The 20,393-nt window shown below is 38.9% G+C and overlaps 1 protein-coding gene and 1 long non-coding RNA gene across 2 annotated transcripts; one reads left to right on the forward strand and one right to left on the reverse strand.

Moving 5' to 3' along the window:
- Positions 1-2,674: 2,674 nt before the first annotated feature.
- LOC130710106 (uncharacterized) lies at positions 2,675-5,039 on the reverse strand. The gene is made up of 2 exons (XR_009010292.1): positions 4,686-5,039; positions 2,675-2,969 (listed from the first exon to the last, which is right to left on the reverse strand). It is a non-coding gene; the product is annotated as an uncharacterized LOC130710106 (long non-coding RNA).
- An 11,770-nt stretch (positions 5,040-16,809) lies between these two features.
- Positions 16,810-20,393, forward strand: LOC130713106 (protein FAR1-RELATED SEQUENCE 6-like). The gene is made up of 3 exons (XM_057562905.1): positions 16,810-16,990; positions 17,646-17,656; positions 19,521-20,393. Exons 1-3 carry the CDS (start codon positions 16,810-16,812, stop codon positions 20,391-20,393), a joined length of 1,065 nt encoding a protein of 354 aa, XP_057418888.1.

The following is a 20,393-nucleotide window of genomic DNA, read 5'->3' on the forward strand; positions in this document are numbered from 1 at the left end:
TCTTTTTTTTTTTTGAGCTCCTTATTTTGAATTGTGGGTCGTTAAGTCACTTCGGCTCTAATAATACTTGTTGGGTGCGGCCCAAAGTGATTCTTCAACTCTTAGAAAGTATTTAGCTACTGGGGGGTAATGAATTCTCTTTTAACTTTGCTCTGCTAGGGTTTGGCTTTTAGGGTTCTTTCACCTTAAGGAAACCAAGAGTGAACGTTAAGAAGAGCTAACATTGTTCCATTAGGGGGCTTTTTTTCTTCCATTGGGGAAGCTTTTGGGACTCAAAGTTCCCACCTTTACCATCACCCTTGAAGGTATGAAAAACGATAGAAAGGGGGGGGTTTGAATAGCGTTTACAACTAAAGACTTTTCCCTCTTGAGAATTAGACAAATCTCTCGAACAAACAACACAAGGTGCAAAGATAAGAGATGAAGAGAAGCACACAAGTATTTTATCCTGGTTCACTTGATAATCGCTCAAGCTAGTCCAGTCCATTAGTTAAGGTGATTTCTTCCTTCTTAGAATGAAGGCAATCCACTATTCAATGTTTGTTACCTGCACTAGCAACCTGCTCAATGACTAACAATACAATGAACTAGTATACACTAAGATTCACTCTCTTAGTCTTCTCAAGGAGCTTACCAAACTTGGTCTCTTAAGGAAATACAAACTCACTGTTTGAAAGGTTTGGTTTACAATGAAGTGCTTCTAAGAAAGCTAGGGTAAACACAATAAGAACGGTGAAGAAAGATTTCTAAGAGAAAAATTGAATATCGCTTGAGTATTGCACAAAGTTTCTTAGCGTCTTCTTCCAACTTCAGCCTCTATTTATACTCCAAGGATTAGGGTTGTATCCGTTGTTTGAAATGCTATCATTGGAGGGAAAATTCAGAACTTCCAGATTCTTTTGTGGCTGACCATCATAGGTAAGGCCGTCAGGATAGTACAATTGCTTTTGTACTTGGATAGCGACGTGAGCCTTATCCTAATTGCCTTCTGATCAGGCGACGCTTCATGTTGGAACTTGTGAAGCTTGGTGATCAGAGTCAGAGGGAAGCTTGGATCCTCTAACCTTCGTATCTTCTGCTTCTGGACATCAGAGTTGGAAGTACTTGGTCTTCAGAGCCAGCTTATTCTTGGACTTCAGAATCTTCACTTCTTAGCTTCTGGACCTTCAGAACTTCTGGACCTTCAGAGCTTCTGGTCTTTAGAACTTTAAGTGATCTGAATCCACATCAGAGCTTATCTTCTTCAGAACTTCTGAAGCATATACTATTGTTCAATCAGAACATAGTCAGTGCGAAAGCGTTGCGTTGGTTACTCTTTTTGGCTTAGTGCTTCTAAGAAAATGTCTTTTGACTAGAGTCAGAGCCTGTCATTTAAACACTCAGAAAACAACGTTAGAGTACCATAATTGTTCATACACAATAGCTAACATGTAATCATCAAAACATAGAGTTGTACTACATGACCAAATCTTGGTCTTACAACCCTTACACAAAGTTCCAACCTTTACCACAAAGTTCCAACCTTTAACACAAAGTTCCCAACTTTACCATCATTCTTTGCTAATGTCAGCCAAGAATGACCACCAACCCCCTGTAACTGACACCAGGAATGATCTAATGACGAATACACAGACTAGCACATCACTACACAATGACCAAGCTCGCAACCCAACATCACCGCTCCCCCGAAGAGACGACAACACTGAACCTTCAATGCAACAAGATCTTGAAGGGAGCATTATTGAACTACAGAGTGATGAAGATTGCAGTGAAGAAATAGCCAGACACACGTTAGTAGGAAAGGTCCTTACTGAAAAAACCTTCAACAAAACTGCTGTAAAAACCATCATCTCCAACGCTTTGGGAGACCCAAAAGGACTACAAATGGCAGATATGGGTGTAAACTGCCTTCTCTTCCCCTTCCAGAAAGAAAGCACAACTCAACGCATCCTAAGGGAAGGGCCATGGAGTGTCATGGGTAACCTCTTAAGTCTTCAACTATGGGCACCTCAAATGACGATGTTTGAGGTCAGATTTCACCGCATACAGTTCTGGGTTCAACTTCATGGCATCCCTCTAGATATGATGACAACCAGCAATGCAACCAAAATAACCTCAATCCTTGGAGAACCTTTGGAGGTGGAAGACCCTAAAGTGGGGGGGAAGCTCCTACGACCTTTCTTTCGTGTTAAGGTCAACATCAACATTAACAATCCTTTCGTCACTGGGTTTTGGGTACCCAGAAAGAAGCTGCCAAAAGTCTGGGTTACCCTAAAATACGAGAAATTGCAGAGCTATTGCTACAACTGTGGTGTAGCAGGCAATGAGCAAAAGGGTTGCAAGGCTGCTAAGGCTATTTCCTCGGTGAACCCCAGTCACCCTCGCTATAACATGAGACTCGGTGTCCCCACAGCAAGAAGCTTAGCCTCGTTAGCTGTAGAAAAATCTTATAGGGGAACACCAAAACACAACAAAGAGCAGAATATGAGAGAAGAAGACAACAGTGAGGGTTTAGACCCAGATGACTCACATAGCCAAAAGGTTGATGAATGTAACACCCCAATTCTAAACAGTATATGTATTGCAAATATCAGAGTGATAAAAAGTTTAACACTCATGAGGCATTACATAATCACTTAAAACATTATCATAATGCTCCTGTAACAGATACATAGCACATAAACTTTGAGATGAACTCATAAATAAACTTTAATGCTCTTGTGACAGTTAATTAGTCATTGAACTAGTTCACTTTGACAAATAGTTATGCAGCGAATCCAATGTCTTTAAAACTTAAAGAAAACATAGTATCTTGCCCACAACTTAAAACAGAAACAACTTCTCAAATAACAACTTAATTCAAATTATAACAGAAAGGAAAACAAGCGTCCATTTCCCCCCCGAGTGCTACGTATCAGAGCAAGGACTCCAACTCGAACTAAAAGCTATAGACTACTCCTCCTGGTTACCTGCACGTTACCGACAAGGGTAACATTCAAACAGAAGGGGTGAGATATCGAGTAACATAAATAGGAGAATGAAAATTAATATGCTAGATTAAGGCCACACCATTTCCTTTTACATTTACATAGCTCAGTTACTAAAAACAGTCACAAATAACATCATCAACTCGGATACAATTCGAACACAACAATGACTATGCATATGTATGTGGTACCAACAGGGCTTCAGCCCTCATCACTAATTGCCAATTATTGGAGGCACAAGGCATAAGCCTTCATCACAAATCGCCAATACAGGCCATCACAGAGTATGCAGATGCTATGCGACTCAAAAGGACGTATACATCTCATAATCATCACTTCAACATGAGGCATTGCGCCTATATCACTACATCACTAACATCGCTTAAAACAACACAATTCAGCACACATGCATTTTTATCAACTATACAATTACCCTGACATCTTAGGCAATTTTGGCAACAAATCAATGAAACAACTCACTTAAGCATGCAATCATGGAAGAAGCTATCACATATGGTAAATAAATTATGGATTTCATGCTAAAGGTGTTCAGCCACATGCATAATCCTCATAGCTAATACATGGCACATAAAGACATTAACTTTCATACAACATGTAAGCTAACCCTAATTATATTTTCAAAACAATCAGAATTTCCGTAATCTGGAAAAAAAGCAGGAACACCAGCCACTAAAAGCGGTCTCATGAATTCGTTACTGAACCAAAAATCATGTATTTTATATGCCTAGAAAGCTAACTTAAAGTCCTACAATTTCTTAGTTGATCACATCTTCATTTGAGCACTCTAACTGGGCGAAAACAGGTCTCGAAGTGTACTGTCCAGCCCTCAAAACAATCAGAATTTCCGTAATCTGGAAAAACAGCAGGAACACCAGCCACTAAAAGCGGTCTCATGAATTCGTTACTGAACCAAAAATCATGTATTTTATATGCCTAGAAAGCTAACTTAAAGTCCTACAATTTCTTAGTTGATCACATCTTCATTTGAGCACTCTAACTGGGCGAAAACAGGTCTCGAAGTGTACTGTCCAGCCCTCAAAACAATCAGAATTTCCGTAATCTGGAAAAACAGCAGGAACACCAGCCACTAAAAGCGGTCTCCTGAATTCGTTACTGAACCAAAAATCATGTATTTTATATGCCTAGAAAGCTAACTTAAAGTCCTACAATTTCTTAGTTGATCACATCTTCATTTGAGCACTCTAACTGGGCGAAAACAGGTCTCGAAGTGTACTGTGCAGCCCAGAAAATTTTGGACAGCAGCACAGCATCATCAAATCTGTGCATAAATCATATAGTACCTAGCCATTTAGCAAAGTTTCCTATGAATCATTGCATACATTGATAGCATCACAGAATCCATGTATCATGAATCCCATCAACCAGACCACAGGTACAACAATCGTAAATTCAAGACAGAAACTCAAAACAGAAATTCAAAACAGAAAACCATGGCAAACCAGAAATTAAAACCAGAAATTTAGTCCAGGATTTCAATCCAGAATCTGTGAACCCCAATTCCAGATTTTTCCTCCCCCATTCAATCACCCAGAATCCCCAAAATCATTGGATTCAATTTCAGATTTCCAGAGCATCATTAACAACAACAATTATACATCCCCAAATCCACATATCATTCACCAAAATCCCATTAGAAACTCAAAACCCCACCCTTACCTTTGGATTGAGTGCAGCTCCGAGTTCCCTGATCAAAATCTTTGAAACGGAACCGTTCTCCCTCCCTTTCTGAGGTTTCACGCACACACTACTCTTTCTCTCCTTCTCCTCCTGCTACCTCTCACACGCACGGCCTTCTTTCTTTCCTTTTTTCCCAAACCCTTTTTTTTTCCTTTTTAAATCTCCATCCTACCCTTTTTCCACCTTAACCCTATTTTCAATATATTATAATTCCATTAATACTATTACCATCACAAAACTAAACCCTCTTAATTAATTACATACTATTAAAATTAATACTATTCTAATATTAATTTCTCCTGACTAAAATTTATAATTTACCCGATTATTAATTAATCGAATACAGGTGTTACAATGAGGAACTCAGATATTGGCAGGAAAAATTAAATCCACAATGAAGCACCTTTGTAGTAGAAGTGGACGATCAATGCAACAAAGAAAGCAAACTAGAGGGGAAGTTCTCTAAATGGGGTAAAGGACCAACAGTGGTAGATGACTCAGGGGACCCTCTTGCTTTATCTCATCCCACAGAGCTTGCAGCCAATAAGGACACACATGATGATACATAACTAAAAGACACAGACTCGAGCACTGAGTCCAGCCACACTAGCCAAACAAAAGGAAAGCTGGGAAATGCAGGAGAATTGATAAATACCTCTGAAAGTGAACCCACACTGGGGAATGTTGTAGCATTGGAAGAGGAACACATACCCAGCATAAGGCTATTCAAGGAAATACCTCCTCCAGTACCAAGAACACAAGCTGCACAACAAAAGGCACCTCATTTTGCTCGTTCAATGCACAACATTGGCCCCCCTATGGTCCAGGTTTATTACTCCCATGCGCTGGTTGAACATTAAGCACCAGATAAGAGGTACGAATACTTGGTGGAATTCCCTGATGAAGAACAAGGCCATGAAACCTCCCATTTATAATCCCTGGAATCGCATCATGAGAACACACTTGCCCAAGGGTTTGCTGAGGTGCTATCCTTAAAGAGGATAAGAGAAGAAGAAACTGATGAGGAGAATGCTACCATACCTGCTAAGAGATTGCTGCTGACTAACACCCCCAACAATGTAATGGAGGAACAAGACTACTCTGAAAAGGTTGAGGAGGCGAGCCATCCCATGCCCCCAACCTTCCAATGAGTATACTCAGTTGGAATTGTCGCGGTTTGGCGGCTGCCGCGACAATTGATGAACTAAGGTACCTCTCCAAGAGGTTCAAACTTGCCATAGTGTTCCTAATGGAAACACATGCACAAAGAGATAGAGTAGATAGAACTAGAAGACTCCTTCGATATGATCATTGCTATTGCATTAAAGCTAGGGGAAGATCAGGAGGGTTAGCATTATGTTGGAAGGACCACATAAAAGTTGAAATTCTGAGAGGATGCCAGAACTTCATTCATACACGGATTACTGAGGGTGATTTGGTTTTGTACACTACGTGGGTCTATGGACATCCCTGTTTCAGCCAGAGGAGATACCTTTGGAGCGATCTCTCAAATTTACAACCTAGTGGTGAGCCTTGGAACCTCATGGGGGACTTCAATGAAATTTTGGAACAACATGAAAAGGAGGGACTTCGACCCCATAACAGAGGCCAAATGGAGCTATTCAGAGACTTCATTGATTCCAATAGCCTAATGGATGTTGACTTGAAAGGTTGTCGCTTCACTTGGGCTGGTAACCCGCGACAAGGACAAGTGACTAAAGAGAAAATTGACAGGATTTTAATCAATTGGAATTGGATATCCCTCTTCCAGTACGCGGTTGGCACCGCTTTTCCTATTATCAGCTCTGACCATTCCCCCTTAGTGCTCATGCTTAAATCCTCTATCAGAACCACACGTAGCTTCAAGTTTGAAGCCTTTTGGGAAGAACACCCTCAATGCAAAGAAACAATTCAAAAGGCATGGCATGAATCAGAATCAGAACTCAATGGCTCATGGGAAAAACTACTCCACAAATCCTCAGTAACAAAGAGGAACCTTTCTAAGTGGCATGGAAGAACCTTTTCACGAGCAGACAAGGAAACTCACTACCCACTTAAGGGAAAAAATCTAGAACATACAAGATTCCTGCAACACAGAAAGTGACTGGTTAGAGCTGAAAAAAATGCAAGATCGGATAAAGGAGTTGTGGAAACAAGAAGAAATTTTTTGGAGCCAAAGATCCCGCATAAAATGGTTAAATTGGGGCGACAAAAACAGAAAATTCTTCCATGCATCTACAGTACAAAGAAGATAAAGGAATAGAATAGAAAGAATCAAAAATATAAATGGGGAATGGACTAGAGGGCAAGCTTCCATTAACAGAGAGGTTGTAGACTTTTTTAGAGGCATTTACACCATATCAGATTGCCAGCACATTGAGGAATGCCTTGTCGCAGTGCCCCACCTGATTTCCATAGAACTGAATCAGTTTTTACTGGAACCTATCACTGACTGTGAAGTAAAAGAAGCAGCTTTTCACCTTGGGGGCATGAAGGCCCCTGGACCCGATGGACTTAACGGCCACTTCTACCAAAAGAACTGGGCCACGATTGGACCAGAAGTGTGCAAAACAGTCATGGATTTCTTTGAATTAGGCATGCTACCAGAAAAAGTTAATGAGGCGGTTGTAACTCTGGCACCTAAGCTCCAAAATCCAGAATCTCTATCACAGTTCCGACCTATTAGCTGCTACAACTTTGCCTGCAAAATTATTTCCAGAATTATAGTGAGTAGACTCAAGCCAGCAATGAATTTTATAATTACCCCCCAACAAAGCGCATTCATAGGAGGAAGGCAAATTCAGGTTAATCTCATTATTGTTCAAGAAGCGTTCAATGCTTTAAAGAAAAGGGGAAGATTGGGAAAAAACAGCCTTAGTGTGAAGCTAGACATGAGCAAGGCTTTTGACAAAGTGGAGTGGGAATTTCTGGAGAAGGCCCTTCTTGCTTATGGCTTTCACCAGGATTGAGTTAGTATGATTATGAGATTGGTGACATGGGTTACTTATCGCTACAAGATCAATGGTTGCTGCGGGAACAAGCTAAAACCACAACGGGGGCTCCGACAAGGAGACCCGTTGTCCCCTTATCTGTTCTTACTTGTCATGGATGTCTTGTCCCACATGATCACTAGGAGCTGCGAAACGGGAGGAATATAGGGCATTAAATTGACCCGAAATGCACCAACCCTAACCCATCTCTTTTTTGCAGATGATGCTATCCTCTTCGCGAAAGCAACTGAACCTGAGCTCTATAAGTGGCAACAGATTCTACAACTCTTCTCCATTGCTTCTGGTCAAAGAATCAACACACAGAAGTATGGCCTCATTGGAGGCAAAGAAGTTACAACTGAAAAGAAGAGGAGACTGGCAGCTATTCTTCAAGTCCAGACTTTGGACAATCCTAGAATGTACCTTGGCATGCCAGCGGAATGGGGAAGATCCAAAACAAACTCCTTGGGCTGGATAAAAGACAAAGTAATGAATAAGATGCAAGGTTGGAAAAGTTGCTACCTTAACCAAGCACGAAAGTAAACTTTAATCAAAGCTGTCATTCAAGCCATACCTACTTATGCAATGGCTATTCTGAAATTTCCTAAGGCTTTTTGCAAGGATATTTGTGCTAGAATAGCAAAATTCTGGTGGGCTTCTAAGGGATAGAGAGGGATTCATTAGAGGAAATGGGAAGTGCTCACTGACATGAAATATGAAGGTGGTTTGGGGTTCAAAGACTTTGAACTCCACAATCAAGCTCTCTTAGCGAAACAGGCTTGGAGGATCCAACATAACCCTGAAGCTTTGTGGGTTCGGATTTTGAAGGCTCTTTACTTCCCTGAGACTGATTTCCTCCAAGATAGGAACATAACCGGAGCTTCATGGGTTTGGGCTAGCATTCTCCATGGCAGGGAACTTCTACTCACACAGGGACATTGGCAAGTTGGTGATGGAGAAGCTGTAGATGTCTGGAAATGCAGATGGATTGCTTCCAGAGAGATGCTACAACCTCCTCCTAATGAACAAACAATGAAAGTAAGTGAGCTACTAGACAGAACTAGAAGAACATGGAATATTGACAAGATCAAGGAGACACTTCCCAGAGTTGATGTGGGGAAAATATTACAAACACCATTTCGCTGGGACACTGGACAAGACGAGCTAATTTGGCCTCACTAAGCCTCAGGAAGGTATGAGTCAAAGTCTGGATACAGGAAAATCAAAGAGGCCATCTGCCCTCCTAGCATGAGAGCCTCCTCCTCCAATGATAGGCCCCCTCTCCTTTGGAAGAGACTTTGGAAAATCCAAATACCTGAGAAAGTGAAGATGTTCATGTGGAAAATCGCCCAGAATGCTCTCCCAGTCAAGCTAAACTTTATGTAGCGTTGGTTTAGCTCAATATAAAGGTCATAATAACCAACACTAAGCATACCTAGATCATATAGCCAATAGTGTCCACTGGGTTTGCTCTATATCAAAATAAAACATTTGTGCCGAAAAGGCCGACACTAAATTTGAATGATATGGTCATACCTAACCTTGCGACCACATTCTGAAAAAATAAAACCTCCCCAACCTTGCATCTCTTATCATTTCCCGCGCGACCGCTACCACAATGTTGTCATTCCCTCACCGTCTCCCAATCACAAACCCTTTCCTTTTCCTGGCTATCCAATAAATAAACCATTTTCTTTCTTCGGCTGTGCACTGCAAGAATGTGTTGATTTAGCATCAACCATGACACCAACGCAAGCAGACGCAAACTACAAAAAATAACACTTAACGTTGGTAGAAGCTTTGCCTCATTTAGCGTCGATTGTTACATATGCTAAAATCACCAACCTACTTAGCGTCCTCCCGCATGAAAGAATGGCGGGAACTTATCGACGCTACATTCATCGACCAGATTAGCATCAACCAAAGCCAACACTAACTTTGCGTGTGTACGACCCACTTCATGGGCGGGAAAGTTAGTGTCGACCAGGCCGACGCTTATAACCGTAGATTTCTCTGCATATGATTCCTTATATGTCCTTCCCATCTCAAAAGTCCTCATCACACTTATTACAAACTCGAACCTCTACATCTCCTCCTTCGCCCCCTTCAAAACGTTGTGACCCCGAGCTGCCGCCGCTGATTTTGTGTCGTTACCCGCCGCTCATCGCTCAATGCTACTACTTGCCCCCACATCTCCCCTAACAAAGCATCACCTTTATCGCCCCTTCTCATCTCCGCCACCATGTTTATTGCCACTTATCCCTTCGCCCCGCTCCACCATCATATCCCCCCTCCCCCATTCAACCACCATATCTAGCCCATCCACCAGAATGTTCGTCGACTCCACCAGACCAGTCGCCCCTCACCACCACCACCTCTCATTTGACTGCCCTCTGTATCAATATCGCTCCCTCTGATCTGCCTCCCCATCGTGGTCGTTATCGTTGCATTCCACAACTACTGTCACTTATGGTTGCGCCTCCACACATATCCTCCCTTACCGTCATGGCCACCACAACCTCTCCACCGTTGTCGTCACTTCAGGTGCCGTTTGGCCACTGCCATAGTCTTCGTTGCTAAGGTCTCTGCCGATGTCGTGCCTCCTGAGTTGTCGTTTGGCTGCTGCCACAGACTCCACTGTTGCGGCCTTCATATTTGGCGTCAACAACATGTTCCAAATGATTTGGCTAGAAATGACCAACTTCAGGTTGGCGTACTGTTAGACACTTGTCTTATATTATTGTCTTAGGATAATATATAAGTATTATGATATGTTATATTTACACCTAAGTTGAGCAACATAAGTTCAGTTGTTGTTATAGGTTGAGTTGAATACTGGAATGTTTTAACTTTATTATTAATATGAAGATGAGCAACATAAGGTGTGAGTTATTGGGGTTGATTTTAATATAACTTATGATTTGTAAAAAATGAAAAGAAAGTGAAATTGATTTTTTTTACCAAAATGAGGATCTAAAAGTATCTAAATGTATAACAATAGGAATAGACTCCTTAAAATTGAAATAATAGTGTCATATATCTAAATGTATGACAATAAGAATATTAAGAATATACTCCTTAAAATAGTCTTTTGAAGGAATTAGTCTGGAATACTAATCTAAGGTGATCCAGTAATATTTTGACACGTTTTTTAGATGTTTCCGGTTCGTGACACGTGTTAAAATACTAATGTGTCACTTAAGACTATGGTGATTTTATAACATATTTAATAAGGGGGATTTAGAAAAAAGTATATTGAATTTCACTATTAAATAAAATCTTATCTTATAAAATTACAAATAAAATAATTTTATTTTACAATTTCTATATTTATGATTTTGTAAATTTTATATTAAAAAAAGATTTTGTAAATTTCCTCATGGAAACTACCTTTTATCACTATTTATAATTTTATTTAGCAAATCAATTTTTTATCCAAACACAGCGCAGATTCTGCACGTACTTCACGCACTTGAAAAACAGATCAGCTCATGGTCATTGGCCATGCCATGAGTGCAAGTTACAGCAGGTAGAAGAGGAGTTTCCACGAGTCACACCACGAGATAAAGCCACGGAGGACAAATTTTAAGCATGCATGATTCGAAACTGCAAACTAAAAACGTCCATTTACTTCTAACAATTATGACTACACATTTTTCATCTTGCATTCACATTCTGCACATTGAATTTGAGCGTTTCTGACAGCAAAGGTTTTGCTATTGCTTTGCCCTGTGAGTTCTGTTTCACGAGGTTCATTGTTTTGCTGAGTTGTGCCAATTTTCTTTTTGGTGTGGCATTTTCACGTTTCCACCATATAATCACAAGGCATAGTATGCCTATAAATATTAGTGAGTTCTTCATTAGCCATATATCCTCTGTGCTTTACATCAAACATTGTTGAGAATGGACGAACCAATGCAATTCCTCAACGGGCCAAACGAACCAATGCAATTCCTCAACGAGACCAAACTAACCAATGCAATCCCTCAAGGGGCTGAATGAAATAATGCAAACCCTCATGGGGCCAAACAAACTACTGCAGTCCCTCAAGGGGTCAAACGAACTAATGCAATTCCTCAAGGAGCCAAACGAACTACTGCACTCCCTTAAAGGGTCAAACTAACAAAACAAAAAAAAGAGAATAACCAATCATATCACTGCCAATTGCAATGATATGCCAAAGGGGAGGGAGAAGAATCATACCAATAACTGAAATTCACACACCAATAAACCATCCAATGCAAAACCAAATCTTAACTTCAACCGAACCAATATATCTCAACTCCAAAATCGCAACAGTCTCATGTGCCAACACCTTCTTTGAATCAACCAGGACAAAACCTTTCAAATGGCAAGACTTCATAACAAATTCCAAAGTAGCAAATGGAAGCATCAATATATATCTTTTACAATAACCTTAATGTCAATTCCTTATTAAATCTATCAAACCTTCTAACGCTGGGTCAATCTAATGCGTTGCAAATCAAATTCTTCAACCCGTAAACCAAATCACGTGCAAATCAAATTCTTCAATCCAAGGTAAGCCAAATCACGTTGACGGGGTGGCATAAGAGGTGTTGCAAAGCCTCACAAAATCAAAATTCCAATAACATAATAGATGGATCTATAAATAATTAGTGTTATGCACCAACCTAGCTCTTGATACCATGTTAACAATAGTAACACAAAGAAAGAAGGGAGACAGAGAAGAGAGAAAGCGGAAGCTGCTATAGAATTACATTGCAAAATTAGGGTTACAATATAGAGTTACAGAACAAATATAAATAGGTAAATACTAAAATGCTAAAAGACTAAGCTACCCTTAAACCTAAATAATATAATAAACCTATATTATCTAACAAATTCAAATTCCTGAATAATATCTCTTTACAAAAGTTACGCTTTCTAGTCTATTCATTTGATTGACCGATGCACACCACTTATAGCACAACTTTATTTAAGAGAACAACCAACCGCTATGAAACAAAATGCATTTAGAATGAGAACAAAAAGTTCTCCAATGACCTAATATTCTGCATACAACTCATTTAGGAATCAGCAACATTTTCAACATATTAACACTTGGTATGAATCAAGCATATTCAGTTTAGTAATTAAACTTGTAGGTAAGTATCATATTTCCCTCAATAATTTCCGCATTATTAACTGAAAAAAATTCAATCAATCACTCTAAGTTGAGTATAACTTTTCTGATTTGGTGGTGATTATATTCATGTTTCGTATCTGGTGGTGCATATGAATACACTCTACGCCCAAGTTACCAAGTGTGAAGTGTGTACGAAAAAGAAACAGAGTTTGAGTTAGAGAATATGTGTTGCTTAGTGTGTGTTACATTCATATAGGCAGAGGTTTGAGCATCCCATATTCCTTCAACATCATCTGAATTCCTAGTTACATTGTGGTTCGCGATGAGCCATTGGATCTTCTGGGTCGATCGCCATTCTTGCGGGTGGATAGGGGGTGGATATGAGTTATGTTGCTTTCTCTGCTTATCCTCAAGCAAGGTGTTTAGCATCGAGCAATAGGTTGTTGAACTTGTGGGATTTAAGCAAGAAAGACGTTGGGAGAAATGAAGGTACCTCGACGGTAGCAATCATAAGTCGACGGTCTAAGTTAAATACCGATGTTGGTTCCAGGGGCGGATCCAGACCGTATATATCAATGTGACTAAACATAAAAGAAATTATAGACTAAAATATATTGAAAATATTTTTTTTTCAAAAAAGAGAAATATTATAAATAAAATCATAAGAGAAAATTTCTCATGAAAATAGAAGAGTTTACAGTTTAAGGGTGATTAGATGACAAACACCATCTGTCACAAAGTGATCTCCCCTGTATTTAGAGACATTCTTAAACAAAAAACATGGCAAACAAAATGCTAGGTCCTTAGATTCACTATAATCAATCGAATCATACAAATCAAACAAATTTAATAATAAATTATGAACTATGTAATAGATTAACACAGTCTAAAATTATATACAAGGTATCCGCAAATAACAATCTTATTTACTCTCATTCTTGTCATCTATATTTCTGACTTCATGACTATTACTATGTATTAAGAGTTACCTCTAATAATATACAATTAAAAAAACTGGTGTGGCTAAAGCCACACCTAGCCTTAACATGGATCCGCCCATGGTTGGTTCCAATGTTTGGATGGCTAAGCATGGATGTGAGGGTTTGATGAATAGTCTAAGCGTTGTACGCCGAGGTTGTTCAATACAAGTCGGTCGTCACACATTCGTAGGTGGTGGAGGTGTGTGATGCACACACCAGAATAGTTGCCCCATAGATCTAGCCTTCATTTTTGCGCTCTATTTATTTGTGGTAACTTTGGCGAGAGAGAATAGACAGAAAAATACCCGAGAGATGGTGTTTTCATCTTCGTTTGATTGCTTTAATTTACTGTAAGAAAGTTATGACTCCAAAAAGTTATGCGAGGCACCTTTTTACAATCTCTCCATTTTGGGGAGAAACTCACTATTGGTGAGTTTTGTTTTTTTATACTCTTACAAATAAATAATAAAGTAAAAGGTTAAGCATCATATTAGTCCATGTCTTTGTGTCGTCGTCTGATCTAGGTCCCTCATCGGAAAAATTATTGAAAAAGGTCCTCTTGTTTGTAAATTGTCTGGGGCAGATCCTCGTCGGAGCCCGGAGCTCCGGCGAGTGATGATTTGGATCGCTGACTAGGATAGATATGCTTACGTGGATTTTAAAAATAAATAAAAAATAAATTACACATTAAAAAATTAAATTAAATTAATAAAAATAAAATCAGTAAACAAAACTAACCCTAAATTAATTAACAAATACATATTAACCCCAATTCCCCCAAATTCCCAAATAATTAAATTCCCCAAACCCAAACAAGAACAACAAACCCAGAATCAAAAATCCAAAAAATCAATTTCATCTTCAACCTTCAACCTTCAACAAACGCATCCAACATGAACCCCAGCCACCACAACCCAGAAAAACCACCCCCACCTCCAGCCAGCTCAACAACCCTGCAACCCCACCCATACCCATACCCATACCCAACATCCAAAACCAAACTCAAGCAGTCGCTGACCTGACGTCCTCACCCTCTCTTATCTCTTTGCCCCTCTGCGATTTGGGGCTTGATTCAGAACTATGAAGACGAGATTGAAGAAGGTAATGCAGAAACACGAATTCTTCTCTCTCTTTCTCTGGATCTCTTGTTGGGGTTTTTGGATTTTAGGATTCTCGTTCATCTCTCTCCTCCTTCATCTTGGATTTAGGGAATCTGGGTTTGGGTTTTTAGATTTGGGGTTTCAGTGGGTGCTTTGGGTGTGTTTCCTGTAGATGGGGATGAATTTCTGGTTTCCATTGTAAAGTTTTTGGAAAATTTTGGCTTAATTAGTTATAATTTTAGCTATAAGATGAAGACGATTTGGGGTTCCCAACCAACACACAATGTTTAATGCTTTTCTTCATTTTATTTTGATTTCTTGGGGATTCATTCCTTTTCCTATTGCTGTTGTCGTTGCTCGCTTAAATTATCAAGTGAATTCTATCTTTAGTCTTATAACCAATCCAATCTATGTCTCAGAAGTTTCAGAACGGGCTTCAGCAACTTAAAATGAAGGACATGGTAGAGATGAAGATGATTTTTGAAGATGAAGATTATTTAGGTTTAATGTAGGGGAATTGATTTTGTTAATTAGTTTAGGCTTAGATTTGTTTATTAGTTTTATTTTTGTTAATTAAATTAAAATGTGTAATTTACTTTTTATTTTTTATTTATTTTTAAAATTCACGTATGCATATTTATCCCAGTCAGCAATCCAAATCATCATTCGCCGGAGCTCCGGGCTCCGGCGAGAACCTGCCCCGAACAATTTACAAACAAGAGGATCTTTTTCAATAATTTTTCCGGCGAGAGACCTAGGTCAGACGACGACACAAAAACAGGGAATAATATAATGCTTAACCCTAAAGTAAAATTAATAATTTAAAAATTGCAAAAACAAATCAGAAAAATATATTAAAATATGTTAATATATTATAAAATATATTTGAAATATATTTAATATATTTAGATTTAGAATATTAATGTTATTTTATATATAATAACAATAATTTTCTTTCTTTCCATTCTCCATTCAACCAAACAAAGGGAGAGAGAGGTCATAACAAACAACCTTCAAAAATCACTTTATTTCTCACTTATTTCTCTTTACTCATCTTCTCTACTCTCTCTTCTCTGTCAAACAAAATGTTTGGTGATGATCGAGGTACAAGTTAGGTGATTACCATCTTAGGTAAACTTTGGAATGCCTCATATATCAGAAAGTGGTGTGGGATCTTAGGATTGGTGCCAATTAATTGTGCGTCATGGATGTTTTACCATCTCACATGGTGGTTTGTTTTGCCCAAGGCTATGTGGGCTCTCATTGGTCGCATCTTTTCATGTTACATGCACATTAATTTGAATTAATCATGGGGTTAGTGGGTTTGACCTTTCTGTTTAGGCGGGTGGAAAGATGGATTTTCCCTTGTCATTCACTCCATATAAAAGATGAAACTCATTCTAGAATTTTCCCTTCCTTCTCTAGAGATTCTACCGCGATGGTTCTCAGTTGCAACAAGCAAATTCCCACGATTTTTAGGCATTTTATACCATTTTTCTCCTCATCGTCGTGTAGTGATGGTGTTTCCTAGTGTTCTTTCGCTTTCCTCCATCTAAAAGAAAGTATATTCTCCATCTTTCTTCCCTTTATTTATTTTTTGGTGGGAATAGAAGTTGTGAGGGAGTTAAGGAAATAGGAGAGTGTAAAGCAATGGGGTTTCTTTCGGGATCCTTCCTAGGCCTCCTTAATCTTAGTAGGTTTTATTTCGTTTGAGGCTTGGATTGGATCTAAGGTACAACACAAATGTTAGAGCTCCCTCGTAGACCTTGTGCTCAACTTCAAGGATGTAGCGAGGTTGCTCGCGACATCATAATGCTTGGGGTGCGTAGAGTTCTTACTGTCAGGTTTATGATTTCTATTTGAAAGTGGGACGAATATAGATTGAGTATTGACTCTAGTTACTCCTCTGCATATCAAACCCAGACAATGGCGCGACGAATGTTTTTCCTCAAGATTCCTCCTAGAGTGGAAGAATATGCATTCGTGGATTGCAAAATTTTGTGCATGCCGACATGCTTTGTTGTTTGGGATGCATCCAAGTTATGTGTGTCGGCTGGAATACCCGAGGGGGTGGTTATGGAGTTTTTATTCCATCGTAGACCGAGAGGTATCTTCATTTTTTTTCTAAACAATATTAATTAAAATTGTGATTGAATGTGTACCGATACTTCTCTAGGAAACTCAATGTGTGTTTTCCATTCTATGAGTTTGAGATATCAGTCCTACACTACCTTAATGTTGCTCTGGCCCAACTGCACCCCTAGGCATAAGACTTCGTCTGAGGTTTTGAGGGGCTATACAAGGTTTTAGGCCAACCGAGGCCTTCTTAAGCACTTATTTTCAGTCTTTTCCACATTGTTAGAATCATGAGCTCTTAAGGGAATTTGTGGATTCACCCTCTAGGTTCCAACGGTTTCACATTCATCAAACCCTAGAATTACTCATATCGTGACTTCAAGGATGCACTTTTCAAGGTGGCTCTGGTTGAGGATACCCGAGCGTGTTGGGAAGTCTGGTGCGATGATGGATGGCGAGATCAATTATCCTTGGCCTGGTCGCAATTACACTTATTACTTTCTTTACAAAACTTTCAAAACATAGAATTTACTACTAAAACTTATGTTTTATAAATTGTATCATCAAAACATAATTAACTAGACTTTTTTCAGATTTAACATGATTAACATTACCTTTGACTCTATTTTAACTTTTATCTATAAAGATTTATATTTAATATTTAATATGTATTGGATTATTTATAGTTTCATTTAAGGTATTTTCATTTTTTTCTAAAAAATATTAATTAAAATTGCGATTAAATATTACCATTACAACAATCAAAAAAATATTACCATTACACTAATTTTTATGATCGTTACACGAGTTTGTATATAATAATATTTTAATTCGTGCAATACATGTGTAGTGCACAATTTTTTTAAATATATTAAAATTTGAAATTAGACTTGATAAAAAAAAATTAAATATAATTTATATTGACAATGTTAACTACTAGATTCTAGCTTCCTGAATAAAATTTAAAAAATTAGAATCAAGTAGCTTTTTTTTTTGTTACAGAATCAAGTACCTTAATTTAACTTCTTGACACCATTTCAAAAAAGGAAAAAAAAAACTTATTCACACAACATTATTCTAGAACCTAAGCATACCTACAAGAGATTAGAATCCGGTTGTTATAAATCATCTACTTCTATGTCTAGAATCTAGATGTTTTATTTCATATTTGGAAAATTCTCCCCTTTTTCTAAGTGCCTAACTTTTTTCTGAATTCAAAAAAATGAATTAGATTTTCATGAAAACAAAAAAAAAATCCTAGAATCGTATTACTTGAATATTTATGAAAAATAAAACATTATATCTAAATTTTGTTATACATAATTATGATTTTTTTTTTTGAAAGTAACTTCTAAAAATTACAATCATTGTTCCAATTTTGGATCACAGACCTAATTAAGTATTTAATTTACTTTCTATCATTTTTTAATATTATTATAAAGACCTTTACTATAAATTCTCATTAACTTTTTCATTAATCTTGTGATGAATATAATGGACAGTGATCAATGTCATTTATTTATTAGAAAAAAACTATGGCATTTTTTTTTGGATAGGACAAAGATTTATTAAAAGCACAAGAAGTGCCCATGAGTAACAAAGTACAAGTTAATTCCCCAAGAAACAGGGAACAGAGAAAAGAAACAGAGCAATGGGGAGGGAGAAAACATAGGAAAAGTAAGAAAAGGCCACCTAATTACACCATAAATATAGAACTACATAGACAAGAGGTCGTGTGACACACAATTCACTATGTGAATTGTTATTAAGACCCCATCCCTATTTAGACCCCCAAAAATATGGGAAATGTCTAAAATACTCTTAATGAAAAAAAATTGAAAAATACCCCTCCCTCCATCCTCACCTTCTTCCTAATGATTTGTTAAACCCCCCCTCCCCCCCTCTCACCACATACTCTTTCTTCTTCCAAACTCACTCTCAACTTCCCACATTGTTGCCGGCCACCGCCTCCACCACCCACGCCACCGCCGCCGTCGTCCTCACCCAACACCATCACCAACGTCGCCCCCGCGGTCGTCGTTGTCACCCGACTTCTCCTACCTCGTTGTCGTCGTCATCTGTGAAGGTACTATACTCTAATCCCGATCTAGATCTATCACACTCTCATTAAGCGTGAGCACCGTACTCTTTGTGTGCGTCAGGTTCGCACCCTGAGAGTGCGACAGGGACGCACACTGATAGTGCGTTTATCTGTTATATTTATCCAGACGCATTGTTTAACCGCGTCGCTATCGCACTTATAAGATGCGTTTGTGACGCGCTTTCAACGTGCGATTAATACATTTCTGGCCTGTAACAGAAACAGTAAACAATTTGCATATTTTCTTTTGCATTTCAGGATGAGTCTCCCTGAGTCATATGAAGTGAACATACCACAATAAAGGCAATTAGCCAATGTAGAAGATATACATGATGTGCCAATTGCAGCGGACTACACAGAACAATTTACCACAGACAGGGTATTTTCATAACCAATGAGTGAGTTTATGTCAAATAAGTTGAATTTATATGTGATGTGTATATGTGTTAATATTTAGTAGGTTTTTGCTACTCGGGAGGAGCTTTTGGATTGGGCTAAGAATGTAGGAAAGCAACATGGCTTTGTGATCATAATTAGAAGGTCTGATTGTGGGAGCAAGGGTCGTGGGAGTAAAGGCAGACAGGTGGCTACTTTGGTGTGCGAGATGAGTGGAAAGTACAAACCATACAAGCCTGTGTTGGTGCGGAAGGGGACAGGAACCAAGAAATGTGATTGTCCGTTCAGGCTCAAGGCGAGATACACATCAGAAGATGGTTTGTGGAGGTTGACTGTAGTACGTGGCGACCACAACCATCAGCCAGCCGAGACTCTGGTTGGCCATGCCTATGTCGGTCGCCTTACAAGTCAAGAAAAGGATATGGTTGCTAAAATGGTTGACAATAGAGTGAAGCCAGGTAACATGTTGCTTGCATTGAAGGATGCCAACCCTCAGAATGTGACTACCATAAGGCAAGTGTACAATGAGCGGATGGCACACATTAGGGCCAAGAGGGGACAGTTGTCAGAGATGCAGCACTTGATGAGGTTGTTGGAGGAAGACAGGTACACGCACTGGTCCAGAACTGAAGAGGGTTCCACGGTGATCCGGTCCTTATTCTGGGCCCATCCAGTTTCCATCCAACTATTCAACCAATTTCCTACTGTTGTCTTGCTTGATAGCACGTACAAGACCAACAAGTATATGATACCATTGTTGGAGATGGTTGGCATGACATCAGTTGGATTCACATACACAATCAGTTTTGGCTACATGTGCAATGAACGTGAACCTGAAGTTACATGGGCACTTGAAAAACTAAGGGGGTTGCTACTTAAAGAAGAGGACATGCCTAAAGTCATGGTTACTGACAAAGACACTGCTTTGATGACGTAG

The sequence above is a fragment of the Lotus japonicus genome, chromosome 4, assembly GCF_012489685.1.
Source record: "Lotus japonicus ecotype B-129 chromosome 4, LjGifu_v1.2".
Taxonomy (NCBI): Eukaryota; Viridiplantae; Streptophyta; class Magnoliopsida; order Fabales; family Fabaceae; genus Lotus; species Lotus japonicus.

Coding starts and splice junctions, on each gene's coding strand:
- LOC130713106 (XM_057562905.1), top strand. CDS start 16,810: ATGGCGCGACGAATGTTTTTCCTCAAGATTCCTCCTAGAGTGGAAGAA.